Here is a 17434-nt window from a genome sequence, read left to right as displayed (position 1 = left end):
TTTGGCGTAACAATTTAACAAAATTAGAAACTAAATATAATTCTTACAAAAAATATATATATTTTAAAAAACCTATATGTTACATTTACTTAATTACTGTGTCAACGATACAACCAGAAACAGTACTTACTCAGTACATTATTTCTGACACAGGAAGCAGATAGCACATGTCTGTGTGCAATCGAAAATGTTACCCCGTAAAACGTCTATAAGTAATTAATTTTCGCCATCTACCGACTCGGGTTTTTTTATTTCTGAACAATACTTTCCTAATTCTAAACGCACCCTCCAGTAGCCGAGTAAATAAAACCATTCAACACTTGTAGATAGGTAATTGTGGGTTTGGGCATGGGCCGACCACGTAGAATTTTTCAGGTTTTTTCACCTCAATAGATCGAGCTTATCATAACTGTTTTCAGGGATTCATCCCTCCTTCAATCGCTCACATATGGTGTTGCAGTATCAAATAAATCAAACTAATTCTAACGATCGGTTATTTATTGTGACAATGCACAATGCAACTTTTGGTCACAATCTTCTCAATTTTTTAGTGGTTGTTTTATTTCTGTACATAATTCTTTTCCTCTTAGCAACAGAATTGTGCCCGTCATGTATCTAACTTCGTAGGGGGAAAAGGTGTGATTCGAAATAACGTTCCTTCCATTCTAAACCGGACGTTCATATATAGTTAATCTAGTCCTTCTACACCGAATATTTCCAACTCTAGTATTCTCCTTTATGTAACCAACTAAAATCTCGAGAGTTAGAGAGGACAGATAGGCAAACATACAGACATACATCAGTCGAAAATTTATAGGTCAACAATGTTTTTCAAATTACAGTCCAATAATATTTCTAAAAACGCAATATTTACGAAAACATACTTTTCACATAATTTATACAATCTCTTGTAAAGATATAAACATTTTATTATAACATGAATTTCTTAATTAATACCCAGCTAGATTCTTAATCTATGCAGATATACCTTATCTCACTGAAAAACTGAAAAAGACTTTGTTTCTTCTACATCATTAATTCTTCAATGACTATTTTAATTATTTATTATACGCTCGTTACAAATTAAAACAAAATTCAAATGTTAAAAAAATTTCCTTTATTTTTACGAAGTTTCATACATTTTTTTCGAAAATTTCAAAGTTCAACTTAATTTAGTACCTAATTTTAAACATAAGTTATGTAAATTTTGGAGAAAGAAATACATATTTATTTAAATTCTTCTTCTAAAGTTTATTTTGAAGTTGACGGCTTATCCAAATTTAAGTATTTCTCTTTCTCCTTAACAATCTCCAATCTGCTTCTTCTAATCAGTCCAACTGCTGTCAATATTTCTGGATCCTCTGTTTCTTCAATTTCCTGTGAAAAATAACAATTTAATTGAATATATAATTGTGTTTAACAGATTTAAGGTTACCGTGATCAAATATCCGCCTGTATTGATATGTTAATGTAACTAATTTTAAATGCTCTAATAATAATAAATCCATAACTGACAGAAAAACACATAGACTAAAAATTTATTAATGAACTTATACGTTATATATCTTAAATAGTTAATCAGTTACTGATTTTATTGTCTGACTTTAAAACTTGAAAGTCGTAAATATTACAGTTGGAAAAGCATAAAGTATTGCCGTATTTTCAAGTTATAGAAGTATTTACGGAATGTAAATCTGTATTACGAGCGTTCATTGATAAAAAACAGAAAGGATATATCACTGAATATTTTTGTTTCGGCATTTTTTCTTTTAATCTATCTTATTTTTTATTATAAACTATAATTCGAAAGTAAAGCGTAGGAAAAATACTTTTCACTGTTCACAACAGGTACGCAACGGGTTATTCTCATATTTCTAAAAATCCGACAATGTAAAAATGTTTTTATAATGCTCAGTTCCCCAAATAAAATCATACACTTATTACTCGATTAAATACTAATTACATGGTTTATAGTTAATCGATTACTATTTCCTTAATCAGTAAGAATTGTAATTTTACATAAATTACCATTGAAGTGGGTTGAGTGTCAGCAGTATGACTGAGCTTATGATTTAACCACTTTTTCTTCCAGTTTGTACTGAAGGAACATTGATCACATTGGAATATCGTTTCAGAAGAATGTGCAGTTTTCTGTCCATCATTGTCTTTAACATGTTCCTCATAAGTTACGTCTGTTGACAAGATTTTCATAGGAGTGTGCACATGAGATTGCGGAATATTCTGTCCAGAGGTTGCAATACGCTGTGACGTGTCTTCTCTTTGAAATTGCTACAGGATTGAAAAATACAATTAACTAGACAATTCTATTTAGAGTTTTTCTCTTAGTTTTTAAATTGCACTCAATGTTCAGATCTGAATTCCAAGGCGATAATCATATAGAGTAGATGATTACATGCATTTTTTCACAATGATTTCCGAAAAGGTAAAATTTTACTTTACTTAGAGAAACCTCAGTGCCACAAGCAAAGTGATTTACAATCATTTGATAGTAAAACTTAACAAACATTTACTAAATCGCTTTATATATGAAATCACATATTCAAATTCATAGTTATGTGTGAATCTGTCTAAAGAAACATACTGTACATTGTACTAAAGAAAATTAAATTATAGATGGATATTATAATGAAATCAATTTACAAGTGTTGTTTCAAATTCAAGTTATTTGCAATTAGAGAATTCTTAGTAGATTTGGATTTTGAATAGTGACTTGCAGCTGATCAGAGAAAAATTGGTGGATTACGGTATGGCCGTTATGTAAAATACCGCATCAAACATTAAATATACCAGCGACACACTGCTCTGACACACAATTAAAAAATACGCTCAGAATGGCAAGCATACTGAGTTACAATCACTCCAGGAAACAATTTAACAAGTATTAATTAAATCGCTTTATTTGTCTTAAATCACATAGTCAGCTAATAGATATATGTGAATCTGTCCAAATTAACATACTGTACATTGTAAAAAAAATTAAATCATAGAGAGATATTATCATAAACAAGTATTACAAGCGTTGTTTCGAATTAAGCACGTCTGCAATTAGAAAATTCCCAGTAGATTTGGATTTTGAATAGTGATTTGTAGCTGATATGAGAAAACTGGGTGAATTACGGTATGGCCGTTATGTGAAGTACCGGATTAAACAATAAATTTACCAACGATGCCCTGCTTTGATTTTTATGAATTTAATTGGATTGCATTTAGACACAGTTTATAATTGTCTGATTGATGAGCAAAATTAAGCATAATCATCTAACTCGTTGATTGCATGATTATGCATTTTTGATATGATAGAAAAATAATATTTTATTACACATTATTCGAAATATAATTGATTCTTACAACATATGTGGTTTTTACCTGAGATGTCAATTTTTCTTGTGTCGAATGTTTTTTTAGTCTGTGTCTCTTCAAACTGAACTTGTATACAAATTTGTCCGAGCATTCATCACACTGGAATGGCCTTTCTTTTGTGTGATGTCTCATGTGTTGTTCTAAATTGTATTCTGATTGACATCGTTTCTTGCACAACTCGCACACAAATTTTTTTAAATCCTTGTAAATCGGTGAAAGCTAATACATAAAATTGTTTAAAAAATTTCATAATTATACGTTAGACGTAAACTTTTCGAGTAATAATTAAAAATATAATTATTATTTGAATATATTGTTTTAAAACTACACAAAGATACTACTTATATTTTATTGAAAACAAATTAATCCTGCTCGTGTAAACAAAACTATTTGTTTATAGTTTTCATTAAAGAATTTTCATCAGAAAGTAAACGGCTCAAAAAAATTTTAAACGTTATACAATTACGTTATTCACTTGCAATAAAACATATTTATGAAATGAAACAGATGTAAATAATAAATACAATATAACAGTATTATATACATGTATAATATATAATATACGAAAACTCATCGTTTTGTATAAACAATTGTGTAATTCAGCAGTTTCCAACCTTTTTTCATCATCGTACCCCCAGTGGCATTTCCAACTTCCCAACGAGCAACGCATGCGGAAATCTCGCACTGTCTGTTTGTAGAGAGTGTAGCCATTTTGAATTTTGTTTTGACTTGGTTCTTAGTCCCATGAGTACCTACAAGTCTGGTTTCTTTACGCGCGCATGATTTGGGCACCTAATACTCTGTGTCAATTTGCAACTTCTGCTACTCCTTCATACCTGTAAGCTGGTAACACAGCAGGCAGTACGATTTTATAAACAAGACATATTCTTGTCAATAAAAAATTAATAAAAACACTGAATAAGTCATGCAAAAATTACTACTTGTAGAGAAAATCTAGAGAAACTAGCTATGTCCTTTATTTTGCTAAAAATAAAAAATACTTTTAATAAAGAAAAAAATACTGTTTCAAACAACACGTGGGGTTATTGTTGAGAGCTAATGATAATAACGGTAACGTACCTCACCATCAAAAGTTCATAGCATAATCACTAATCAGGCATAATGGTATCCCCACTACCATTGACTAACTGCGCAACATTTATTGATCTGTTTTATCGTACAATCCGCAGCACAAAGTTTTATTTCTATTTTTGCATTTTGAAATGTATAATAAAGTTTGTGATTGTTGCAAGGAACAATATTTACTACTAATTTTTCAATACTATTAATAATGTGATACATAATAAATTATTTTTTGTACCCCTATACAACCTATCGCGTACTCCTAGGGGTACGCGTACCTTGGGTTGGGAATCGCTGGTGTAATTTATAATTAAAATAATTCAATATTGAAAAATACTGAAAAAAGATTTTTTTAGACAATAAAATGTTTATGAATGTACTGTACATTCGTTACATTGACCATGGAAGATTTCATATGGCGTTTAAATCATTTTAAAAAAACTTTTAGGAACTTAGACGTGCTTTTATACCTCTATGTTATGTATATTAATCTTTTCGTTTGAACTAAGCAGTTAGAATGCTTGTGAGTAAAGGAAAAAAACAAAATGAAAATCTGTGATAAATACTAGAAAATCGAAAACTTGACAAACTGCACTGTTATAAAATGACACTACATGTTTTACTACATGTTATAATACTGTTTATTTGTAATTTATTAGATTTAAAATTTGAAAAATGTATTTAAATACATACTTTATCAGTAGAGGACAACTCTGCATAATGACTCCCAAAAACATGTCTGTCCAAATTCCATTTCCATGCAGTAAAAAACTTGCAATAATCGCATTTGTAAAACTGTTTCGGTGAATGCGTTATTTTGTGTCTGTTTAACATTGAATTGGTTATCGTAGAATATTCGCATTCATCACATTTAAACGGTTTTTCTTTTAAATGAGTCCTTTGGTGTTTTGATAATCCAGACCTGTACGTGTATTGTCTTAGACACACGTCACATGTTAATTTGTTGCAAGCAGGATTGTTTTTCAGATGTTCATCGAATAGTTGTTGGTTGGTATACTGATTTTTACAAACCTTGCATTCGATGACATTTTTGCTGTCACTTGAAGAAGATGCCTTTTCAAAAATACGCCGATATTACTATATTTATATGCTTTATTTTATAAAACGAGATCGATATAAACTATTCGATTTTCTCTATTATTTTTAAAAATATAATTTGTAGATTTTAAAACTTACCATTTTTATTTTAATCCTGCTTTCAATAAATCAACAATTATTCTGGTTAGAATATTATTCAGAAATAACTATTAAAATTCTATTGTTTGTGATTAATTGTTGTGCTGTTTTAAGAAAATAATGCAGCAATGAGAATGTTTTAGACAAATACAAGCGAAATAAACTACTTGTTGATTTTTGTGTTTCTTGTTATATAAAGATTTTTTAAGTTAAATTAATAAAATTTTATACGCTAAGATTTATATTTATGTATTATAATACTTTATTAATAATATTTAACATGGCATAATTTAATTGATTACGTACAACTCAGAACTCTTAACGTAAATGATAAAAGAAATAGTCCCATTACAGTATTATATGTATTATATCATATGTTATAATATCATTATCAATAATGAAATTAAAATGCTAATTGTAACGAAAGTTACGTTTGTTTTAAAATTAGTAACTGTAACTCGTTGAATTGGGCAAAAACCTTTAAGTTCACATAATCTTTCTATAAATAAAATCAGTAGTAATAAATCTGATGACGTAAGCTGAAATTAATTTAAATTTTCTTTTAATAATTAAGAACAAAGTTCATGTATTAACTATAATATCTATGAACGGTTTAATCATATTTTAAAAAAATTTTATATATAATTAGACGTATAATTGAATTTGTACCAGTTGTATTGAGGCATATATATTACGCATTTATTAAATCAACGTATTTATGATTTATATGATGAAATAAAACCAACTAACCGCCTATTTAATACTTAATGTTAAAAAAATATAAATTTAGTCAAAACTTTAAATAATTGCAATGAAGGAATAATTACTTAACTGTGATTTCCTCTCAAATCGTCTTTTCAATATAATAATAATAAAAAATTGTTTTAAAATAGTTTTAAAAACTTGAACCTTATATATTAACATAATTAATTGATTAATAGTTTTATTTTGAAAGTACTTTTTGGTATATTTTTATGTGACAGACGAATGGACGAAGGTGTTCAATCAAATTTTTTCGATTGTTTCACCTCCACCATTTAATGAAAAGATCTGTTGAAAATCATAAAAATTATTTTTTCCGAACTTGTTTCCTCGTTGAGGATGATCCATGTACTCACCCGGAACTTTTAGAAGTAATTCACGTGTCGGACACCCGACCCTTAACAACGAGATACTGCCCTCATGGAAAAAACCCAAGAGGAAAATTAATACGAGAGAACGACGACAAATCCAGGTAGTCGTCGTCTGGTCATCGGAACTTTTACCCTCGATCTACGCCCAATTGCTACCTAGAAGACCGTGTGAAGTGTTTTACACCGTGGACATTTTGTGGACTGTGTGTATCTCGGTTGATTATAATTCGTGGATACCATTTAAACTTTGGTAGACAGCCAATCTCCTATCCAAGGTATTTATCAACTCGCGGGACGTTTGTAAACTCTCTCTCTCTCTCCGTGTATTTAGAAATTTTGGTAAAACTGTTAGCTATGCATCGCCCTGTATTCTCTGTTATTTTTATTAAATTTATTCTTGTTACTTAGCCAGTATCCCGAGTGACTTACTTCCTCGTTTGTCCTTCCTCCACCTCCACGCCGGACGTAACCGTTCACCCGCGACCGCTCGCGTGACGTAACAACTCTCAGTCACGATTTACAAGTCCTGAAAGACTCGGTGGTGTCACATCCTGACAAGGGGTCAAAGAGACTCCGACTTTCCGGTCACATGTAATTATTAAGGTTTATGAATAACTTAATGTCTGTGTTATACATTTATACGTTGAGTTATTCTTTATTTTTGAATAATCGTAAATATTTTATCTAAAGTTATAGGATTTTGCAGATATATTGAATAAAATGCACAATAAAGTTAACTTTTTCTGTAAATTATTTTATCACGTGTTATTACGGTTTTGCACATTAAGTTACATTTATCTAAGAAAATGTCTCCTCATTCGTGTTAATAACACAAAATTCAACAATATCAAGATGCAATTACTTATTAAATTATCGTAATATAACTGAATTTCCATACAATCGAAAGAGAATAAAATTTTCAAAGAATATTTAAAACTTTTAATAAAACCCTCATCAACTTACACTTATATTTTAATATTCTATTAAATACCACATACACAAGCAAATATTGGATTTAAACTATTGTATTATGCGTGAATTAACAGTAAATGGTTTGTGTTTTGATTAAAATGACTTTATTACTATATCTCATCTAAGACTTTATAATTGCAAACAGATCTTTATAAGTTTTATATAAATGCTTTTATTTTTACGATAATATTATATGATTATGAATAATGTATCAGCATTTATTACTGTGGACTGTAAAATATTATTATGTACGTTTACAAAAATTTATAAAGTTCAATATTTTCAAAAAAATAAAAAACCCTCTTTAAAAACACTCGGTGAATTTGTTATATTTTATATAGATATGTGTATTTTCTGACAAATAAAAAACTGCAGCTTTCTGAACCGACGTAGAGAGATAATACAACCTATAGTGATAATGCAATCGGTTTTAGACGGAGGTGGATGTATTGCTAAATGTAGAATCAACACACTTCATTGTATCCATGGTGTATATTTGATTCTGTTTTTATGTTATTTACACTATTATAATAAGAGTGCACTATAATAATGTATAATCGGTTTGCTGTATGGTAGATTCCAATGTTAATCCGTCTCTCTAATTCAAACAAACACTTTGGTAGACGTATCTCACAGCAATTTCTGGTTAGCAAAAAATATTTTTTATTTACAATTGAACTACATACGCATTTCGGGTTAGTATAATGTAGTACAATCCCTCCTCGCTGCTAGTTCGAATCAAACAAAGAAATCTAAATTAGAACGTGACAATGATATACCATAAAAAGTATAGCAAAAATAAAAACACTTACTTTTCACCATTATGTAAATTACAAAATTATGCTTAAAATAGGAGGTGGAGGGCAAACCTTCTTCATCTTTAACCTGTATTCAAAACACAAATTGTAACCATCATGTTAAGTTACAGCCAAATTAAATAAAACAACCTGCAAAACCAACTTACAAAAACAATTAAAATATTTTCCACAGGTGCAGTACATGTAAGGATTCTTACAATCACACTCCAATCTGTATACAACACCAGCCTTTTTAAGGCAATTTGTATTACTATTACTATTCTTATAAATATTCTGTGAAATTTTATTGGTCAAAGATGGGGCTAATCAAATATTATAATTTTTAAGGCTATTGCTACAATAATCAAAAATATTTTTAATATATAGAAATATAGATTTTAAGATTTTTCCAGGAAAAGCAAAGCATATTCATTATATAAGATAAATTTACATATAAATTTACTAAACTCAGACTAAAAATAGATGAGAATAATTCTTTATAATTATAATTATTTGTACACGTTTGTAGCTGAAAAACTATCTCCGAGAAGACACGGCTTCTTCCATGAAAATTTCCACTCCACAAACCCAAGTTCATGCTTATTCAGTTAAAGGTTATTCATTTCGCTATAATATATCTTCTTGAGCTCAACAGGCATCTGAACGTGGATTTTGTCGTTTAATAAACAAAACAAGGGCCTCTCATACACTTATCATTAGAAGGAGGAGTTTTGTGGATAAATTTATAAATAAGGGGTGTGAACAAAGATCTCATTCGTTGAAACACACTTAGTTTATGTAAAAAAACGAATCAATGCCTACATCGCCACAACAAGTTAACTGGTTGGTGGCAATTGTACAATATAAAATTGCTGCTAAATGCCACACCTATTGAAACGTGGTTGCGTTATGCGCAGTGCCGTGTTTCAAAATGAACCATACTGAAATAAATATGTTACTTTTTGTACGATACTTTTTAGTTGTAGTTCAAGTTTAATTTATAGTTTTATTTGCAGGTGTCATCTATATTCAATTTTTCACATTATCTTATTGTAAGTACAAATTTATGAATTTATGCTGTAAAGGTCCGCTTTTAGCGTCCTAGGTCGAAAAGCCACGCGACCGAAATAATAAATCCCACCTGGCGTGGAGGCCATAAACGGCCGGAAAGATCAAAGGAGTAGCATCTCCGTTTCGGGGTCAATGTGTTTGACACGTGTCGGCCGGCTTGGAAAAAAGAAATGTAAACAAGGGACGGACGCGAACGTAAGCTACGTTGTCGGGCGTAGGGCGGACGTCTTTGGAAGCTCCCAGGGGAAAAGAAGAATCTGATTGGCCGCAAGTTGTCGCGGTAGAATCCCTTAAATTGTAAGGGATGCGAGAGAAACGGGGAGAAGGGCAAGAGACTGTTAACACGGTAGTTTCAGGCACTTAGGACAGCCCGCTGAACGTAGAGAGAGTGTTCTCTGACAACGATCTCAGGGACAGGTAAGTGCGGAGACTGGACAGGCTGTGTAGTTGAGCCACCTCCACGAACCGACCGGAGTTTTCCCGAGAGGCCAATAGTCCCCGACAGACAAGCTGACGTGAGACACCACACCTGTGTTGCATAGTATACGTAATGTTGTTGAACCTGTACATCTTGTAAATATTTGTTGTGTAAATAAACTGTATGTATTTACTTGTTGAGTGTGGAAATGTAGCTTTCCTCGAACCATCTTACAGACATTCTCGATGTCACAAAACCCAACTTGAGACGATTCATCGTAAAGATTGTGACAGATTAATAAGGATCTTCACTTATGCTTTCATTTCTCTTTGTTATTACATGTAAGTAGTAAAACTATTTTTATATCATTAAATTTATGTTAATTATATGTTTCATTACGTTTATTTTCTGTTAAGTTAAAGGTTATTCATTTCGCTATAATATATCTTCTTGAGCTCAACAGGCATCTGAACGTGGATTTTGTCGTTTAATAAACAAAACAAGGGCCTCTCATACACTTATCATTAGAAGGAGGAGTTTTGTGGATAAATATATAAATAAGGGGTGTGAACAAAGATCTCATTCGTTGAAACACACTTAGTTTATGTAAAAAAACGAATCAATGCCTACATCGCCACAACAAGTTAACTAGTTGGTGGCAATTGTACAATATAGAATTGCTGCTAAATGCCACACCTACTGAAGCGTGGTTGCGTTATGTGCAGTGTTTTGTTTCCAAATAAACCATACTGAAATAAATATGTTACTTTTTGTACGAAACTTTTTAGTTGTAGTTCAAGTTTAATTTATAGTTTTATTTGCAGGTGTCATCTATATTCAATTCTTTACATTACCTTATTATAAGTACAAATTATGGGGGTTGTGTGGTGCTTCACGTCCGTAGGTTTAACCATTAAGTACCCTACACGTGACCCTTGGGTGGTGCTAAACGAGCAGCAATCTTCTGGCAGCCAGTCTATCTGAAAAGATTTCCTGGCTACTCATACATGACACCGCAAACTTTCAAAAACAGCTCTTTTAAAAGCTCAGGGTCACACTCCCGTGTACTCGGAACCACCATGCAGATCTGCCAGCTTAACATAGAGGGTATAAGCAAAGCAAAATGTGAATATTTGTCAAAATTGTTGTTGGACAACGATGTTGATGTGGTTGCCGTAGAAGAGACACGTGTCTCAAATGAAGACCAGTTCCAGAAAGATGCCACATCCCGGGATTCACTGCAATAGGCGTAACATATGACAGTTCTTATGGTGTCGCAACATATGTACGCAATACCATCAAAAACGTCAACTTACTATCACAGGGCATACAAGAAAACATCCACATGGTCGTAACGAAAGTGAACAATGTGTCAATTACAAATGTCTACAAGCCTCCTGGTCTCCCCTGGCCAGAAATTGTTCTACCCTCCACTGTGCATCCTTTCATCTATGTAGGGGACTTTAACAGCCACAGTGAAGAGTGGAACTATGCTACTATCGATGAGTGTGGCTTGAGACTCACTGAATGGGCAGAAATAAACAATCTAGTATTGATATTTGATGCCAAGGACAAAGGTACATTTAGATCAGCAGCCTGGAGAAGAGATTATAATCCAGATCTGTGCTTTGTGAGCTGTGATGATAGAGGCCACCCTCTGCCCATCATGAGGAGGGTACTTGAGGGCTTCCCACACAGCCAACATAGGCCAGTATTGCTTGAAATCGGCATCACTATCCCTTTGATAAAATCTACCCCTCACCCAAGATGGAACTTTTTAAAAGCTAACTGGGAGCTGTTCTCCACTAAGCTAGAGAGGTGCATACGTTGGATCCCACCAAAAAGCAATGGCTACAAACGTTTCATTGGAGCAGTACTGTGTGCTGCAAAGTGTAGTATACCAAGGGGATTTCGAAGGGAATACATTCCTGGATGGACAGAAGAGAGTGAAATACTCTTCAATGAGTTTCAGGAGAACAATGACCCAGAAATTGCTAATGCACTCCTGTCCAGTCTCGATACCACCTGCAGACAAAAATGGATCAACACTGTTGAAAATCTAAACTTTATTCATTCCAGCCGAGCAGCTTGGAGCCTTCTTAGAAAGCTAGGAGGGAGTACAGCTTAACTAAAGAACAGCCCAAAGTCACACCTGACCAAATAGCCAACCATATTATCTTTAAATCTCGAGTACAATTTGATAAAAACCACACTAAATTTGTGAAACGTCAACTTAGAGCTCTGAAAAGAAAGGCAGCATCTGTATCAAGCTATGCCCAACCTTTCTCAGTTGAAGAGATAGATACGGCTCTGAAGAAACTAAAACCTAGCACGGCCCCTGGCTTTGACAGAATACATCCTGAGTTCTTAATACATACTGGCAAGAACACAAGAGCATGGCTAGCACTATTTTTCACAGACATACTCCGGAATGGTATACTTCCACAAGAATTTAAGAAATCTAAAATAATAGCCATTTTAAAGCCTGGAAAATCATGCGAAAAACCAGAAACAGGAATAATGTCCCTCTTGTATGGTCTGTTCTGTCATAGGGGAAAAGTCCAGGGTTTCGACTTACCTCGCAAAACCTGGTTTGCGTTAAACCGTGTCAGGACGAGCCATGGCAGGTGTAGGGAGTCTCTGTTCAAATGGAAGAAGGTTCCAAGCCCGAAGTGTGACTGTGGTGCTCCACGTCAGACTGTTGAGCACATTGCATGGGAATGTAGCCTCCGGGCTTACCCGGGAGACTGGAGGGACATATTAATGTCCACTTCAGAGGCCTTGAAGTGGTTAAACTTGACATGGTTATTGTAGAATATTCACATTCATCACATTTGAATGGCTTTTCATCTAAATGATTCCGCTTGTGAATTTTCAATGTCTTAATATACATGTATTGTTTTAGACACACGTCACATGTTAATTTGCTGCAAGCAGGATTGTTTTTCAGATGGTCATCGAATAGTTGTTGGTTAAAATATTGATTTCTACAAATCTTGCATTCGATGAGAGTTTGGTTGTCACTTGAAACAGCCGCCTATTAAAAAATACGTCGATATTATTAATATTTATGTTTTATTTTAAAAAACAAGATAGATATAAACTGTTTGATTTTCTATATTATTTTTAGATATTTTTCAATTATTTTCAAAAATATAATTTGTAGATTTTTACACTTACTATTTTAATTTAAATCCTGCTTTCAATAAATCAACAATTCTGATTAGAATATTATTCAGATATAACTATTAAAATTTTAGTGTTTGTGATCAATTGTTTACTGTTTTATGTATATAATACACCAATGAGAATGTTTTAGAGAAATGCCATCGAAATGTTTTATCCGGACGTTACTGACATATAATATATAGAACAATAAAAAATTGAAAATTTAAATATAATACTCTTAAATAGTTGAATTATTTTTGTTCATTTCCAATATAATTATAAGAATTTTTATTCGTTGTTTAAACACTGCATTTGAACAAGATTTTAAAATGCAGGTTCAAAAAAAATGTCTCCATATTCCTATTAATAAAAGAAAAACAAGCGTTAGAAAAACAACAGAATAATTCCTTTTTCTTCACAAGAAGAATTCTGATGTTGATTCTAATGAAAGAAAAAAGAAAAAACTATGCACAGACCAATTCACTGCTAAACACTGTAGATTGGTAAAGGTACAGTAAATAGTTTTGTCTATATATATACGACTTTCTTTCGAACAACCTAAAGCAGTTCTTTGTGTAAAGCATGTTTGGAAATTAAACAATACAAAAAATTTCTTTTACCGGAAGATAAAAATTAGAAATGTAGCATCCTTTGCTAGCTTAGACAGTTTGCTTTTTATAATGAATATTTTACATTAAATTGCACGTTATTTATATTGTGAAAACAATATATTGCACAGAAAACATAGATTTTGGTAATAAACCCGAGCGCCTGTTAAACTATTTTTTTTTTCCTGATACCGAAAGAATTGGCGCGCAGTTAGCAATTAGGCAATCAGATTACAACTAAACAATGTGTTTATTATGTAAGTGGATCTTACGTAATTATGTAGTTAAGCTCGAAACATATTTATGTTGTTTTAATAAATTATGAAAGTTTTAATAATTATGTATATTATCTAAAATCAAGAAAAATATTATATTTTATATCTAGAAAACATTATAAAAATTATAAGAGCAAGCTATCGCAATATCTGTATAGATTCTACACCGGATGGCCTTATTCATGGGTACGTCTATAATTCTGGTAGATGTACGCTGTGGCAGAAGAATTTTGAAATAAGATGTTAGTGCTTTTCAATGTATACTTAAAAATATCAATATTATATATAAATTTTGACAATTCATTAAAATATTCCCTATATCAGTTGTCAGAGAATTTTACAAAAAAGGAGGAAGAGTACGCTATAGTGTGAATATTTAGTGACTTTTCTCCCACGCTCAACGCGTATAAAAATGGTTAGAACTCGAGCCTCGCGGATCGGAAATAAGAAGACAAGCTTCCGTCTGTCGCCACTCTCTTGTCTTTTGTCACGTCTCCCGTCTCCCGTCGCAACTCGCAAGATCCAGGAACGCTTCCCGGATGTTCTCATGAACCGGATCAAGATGCATCGGTTTGACTCCACGAGGTATTGTACTCAGAGCTAGTTGTAAATTTTCTCTCTCGCTAACTTATAATGAAGTCCTTTGACGGCTGATACCTCAACGACTTACTCACCGCACTCCCCACTCGACGCTTATAATTAGGGATCCCCCTCTCCCGCCGCTAATCTCAAAAAACTTTTGTTTCTTGTCTAATGACCTAAAATAAAAACTTTGTCTGATGTATGTTTCGTGCTTTATGATTGGACACGACAGAGCTGAATAAGACGTTGTTTCTCCTACATCATTAATTCTTCAATAAGTATTTTATTGTTTATTATTTAATCTGATATTAAAAATTAAAACAAAATTCAAATTTTGATAAATTGCTTTTATGTTCAGTTTTATTAATTTATTTCGAAAATTCCAAAATTCAACTTAATTTGACACTTAATTTTTAAAATACATTATGTAAATTTTGCTGAAAAAATTCATTTTAATTTAAATTTGACTTGCAACGTTTATTTGGAAGTCGATGGCTGATCCAAATTTATGTATTTCTTTTTCCTGTTCATCTCCAATCTGCTTCTGCTAATGAGGCCCACTGCTGTCAATATTGGCGGATCTTCTGTTTCTTCAATTTCCTGTTAAAAATAAAAATTTATTGTTTGAACGAAAGCATTTTATTATAAATAATGAATTTTACTTTTAGCTTTCGATTAATATAAGAGATTGACAGTTAACAATTATTTCTTATATACGCGTTTTCATATTCGTGAATGACTTTACTGAAATTCACATTTAAATTGTATATATAATTGTGTTTTACTTAGATATAACATTAGCTTGATTAAATATCTACCTGTTTTGATTGTTAATGTTGCTAATGTTAAATGCACTAATAATTATAAATTCATAACAGACATAAAAACAGAAAGATTAAAGAATTTTTTATGAAAATTATACTTTAATTCAACTTATTTTTATCATATAATATACTTCGGATATTAGGGTTAAAGAAGAATCATTCAGGCAATAAAGCAATAAAGGAGTTTCTTGGAACTTGATAAGATGTGAGGCAGTCTACCGTCAATATTTTTCGGATTAAAGAGACTATTGCTAGATCAACATATAACACGCTACCATAAGAATATTTCACACTGTACGCAATTGGTACGCAGCATGTTATTGTCATATTTATAAAATTCCAACAATGCGAAAATCTTTTTAGATGCTAATTTCTCCAAATAAAAACATGTAATTCATTAATCGAATAAATAACGATTAGATGGTTTCTAGTTACTCGATTACTTTTTATGTAATCAGTAACAGTTCAAATGTTAATAAATAAATTACCATTGAATTGGATGAAGCGTCATCACTATGACTGTTCTTATGCTGTAACCAATTTTTCTTCCAATTTGTACTAAAGGAACATTGATCACATTGGAATAATGTTTCAGAAGAATGTCTAGTTTTCTCTGCATCATTATTTTTAACACGTTCCTCATGAGTTACTACTGTTGACAAGATTTCAGCAGGAATGTTCGTCTGAGATTGTGAAGTATTCTGCTTCGAGTTTGCAGTACGCTATGACGTGTCTTTTTTTCGAAATTTCTATACAATTGAAAAATACGCATAGAAAGGCAAGCATACTGAGTTACAATCACTCGTGGAAATAATTTAACAAGTATTAATTAAATCGCTTTATGTGTTTTAAATCACATAGTCAGTTAATAGATATATGTGAATCTATCCAAATTAACATACTGTACACTCTAAAAGAAAATTAAATCATAAAGGGGTATTATCATAAACAAATACTGTATTACAAGTGTTGTTTCGAATTAAGCACATCTGCAATTAGAAAATTTTCAGTATATTTGGATTTTGAATAGTGATTTGTAGCTGATATGAGAAAACTGGGTGAATTACGGTATGGCCGTTATGTAAAGTACCGGATTAAACAATAAATTTACCAACGATGCCCTGCTTTGATTTTTATGAATTTAATTAGATTGCATTTACACACAGTTTATAATTGTCTGATTGATGAGCAAAATTAAGCATAATTATCTAACTCGTTGACTGAATGATTATGCTTTTTTGATATGATAGAAAAATAATTTTTTATTATACATTATTCGAAATATGCTTGCTTCTTACAACATATGTTGTTTTTACCTGGGATGTAAATTTTTCTTGTGTTGAATGTTTTTTTAGTCTGTGTGTTTTCAAACTGAACTTGTATGCAAATTTGTCCGAGCATTCATCACACTGGAATGGCCTTTTTTTTGTGTGATGTCTCATGTGTTGTTCTAAATTGAATTCTGATTGACATCGTTTCTTGCACAACTCGCACACAAATTTTTTTAAATCCTTGTAAGTCGGTGGAAGCTAATACATAAAATTGTTGAAAAATTTAATAATTACAGTTTAGACGTAAACATTTCTGGTAATAATTATAAATATAATTATTATTTAAATATATTGTTTTGAAACTACACAAAGATACTATTTATATTTCATTGAAAACAAATTAATCCTGCTCGTGTAAACAAAACTATTTGTTTATAGTTTTCATTAAAGAATTTTCATGAGAGAGTAAAAGGCTTAAATAAATTTCAAACGTTATACAATTACGTTATTCACTTGCAATAAAACATATTTATGAAATGAAACAGATGTAAATAATAAATACAATATAACATTATTATATACATATATAATATACGAAAACTCATCGTTTTGTAAAAACAATTGTGTAATTCAGCCAGTGGCGTGCCGTCATTG

At 31.6% G+C, this 17434-nt stretch overlaps 1 protein-coding gene across 1 annotated transcript in view; it reads right to left on the bottom strand.

The window, feature by feature from the left end:
* Nucleotides 1-5700, bottom strand: part of LOC136969133 (zinc finger protein 664-like) — a 68057-nt gene extending 62357 nt beyond the window's left edge. The window contains exon 1 of the mRNA XM_067263226.1: nt 5662-5700. Within this exon, the coding sequence (XP_067119327.1) occupies nt 5662-5664 (3 nt within the window). The 5' untranslated portion in view covers nt 5665-5700. The remainder of the gene's footprint in view (nt 1-5661) is intronic.
* Nucleotides 5701-17434: the final 11734 nt, after the last annotated feature.

The sequence above is a fragment of the Centruroides vittatus genome, unplaced genomic scaffold (assembly GCF_030686945.1).
Source record: "Centruroides vittatus isolate TY-2023 unplaced genomic scaffold, ASM3068694v2 contig_1739, whole genome shotgun sequence".
Lineage (NCBI taxonomy): Eukaryota > Metazoa > Arthropoda > Arachnida > Scorpiones > Buthidae > Centruroides > Centruroides vittatus.
The sequence above is the reverse complement of the archived record's forward strand: the minus strand, read 5'-3'. Positions and strand labels throughout refer to the sequence as shown.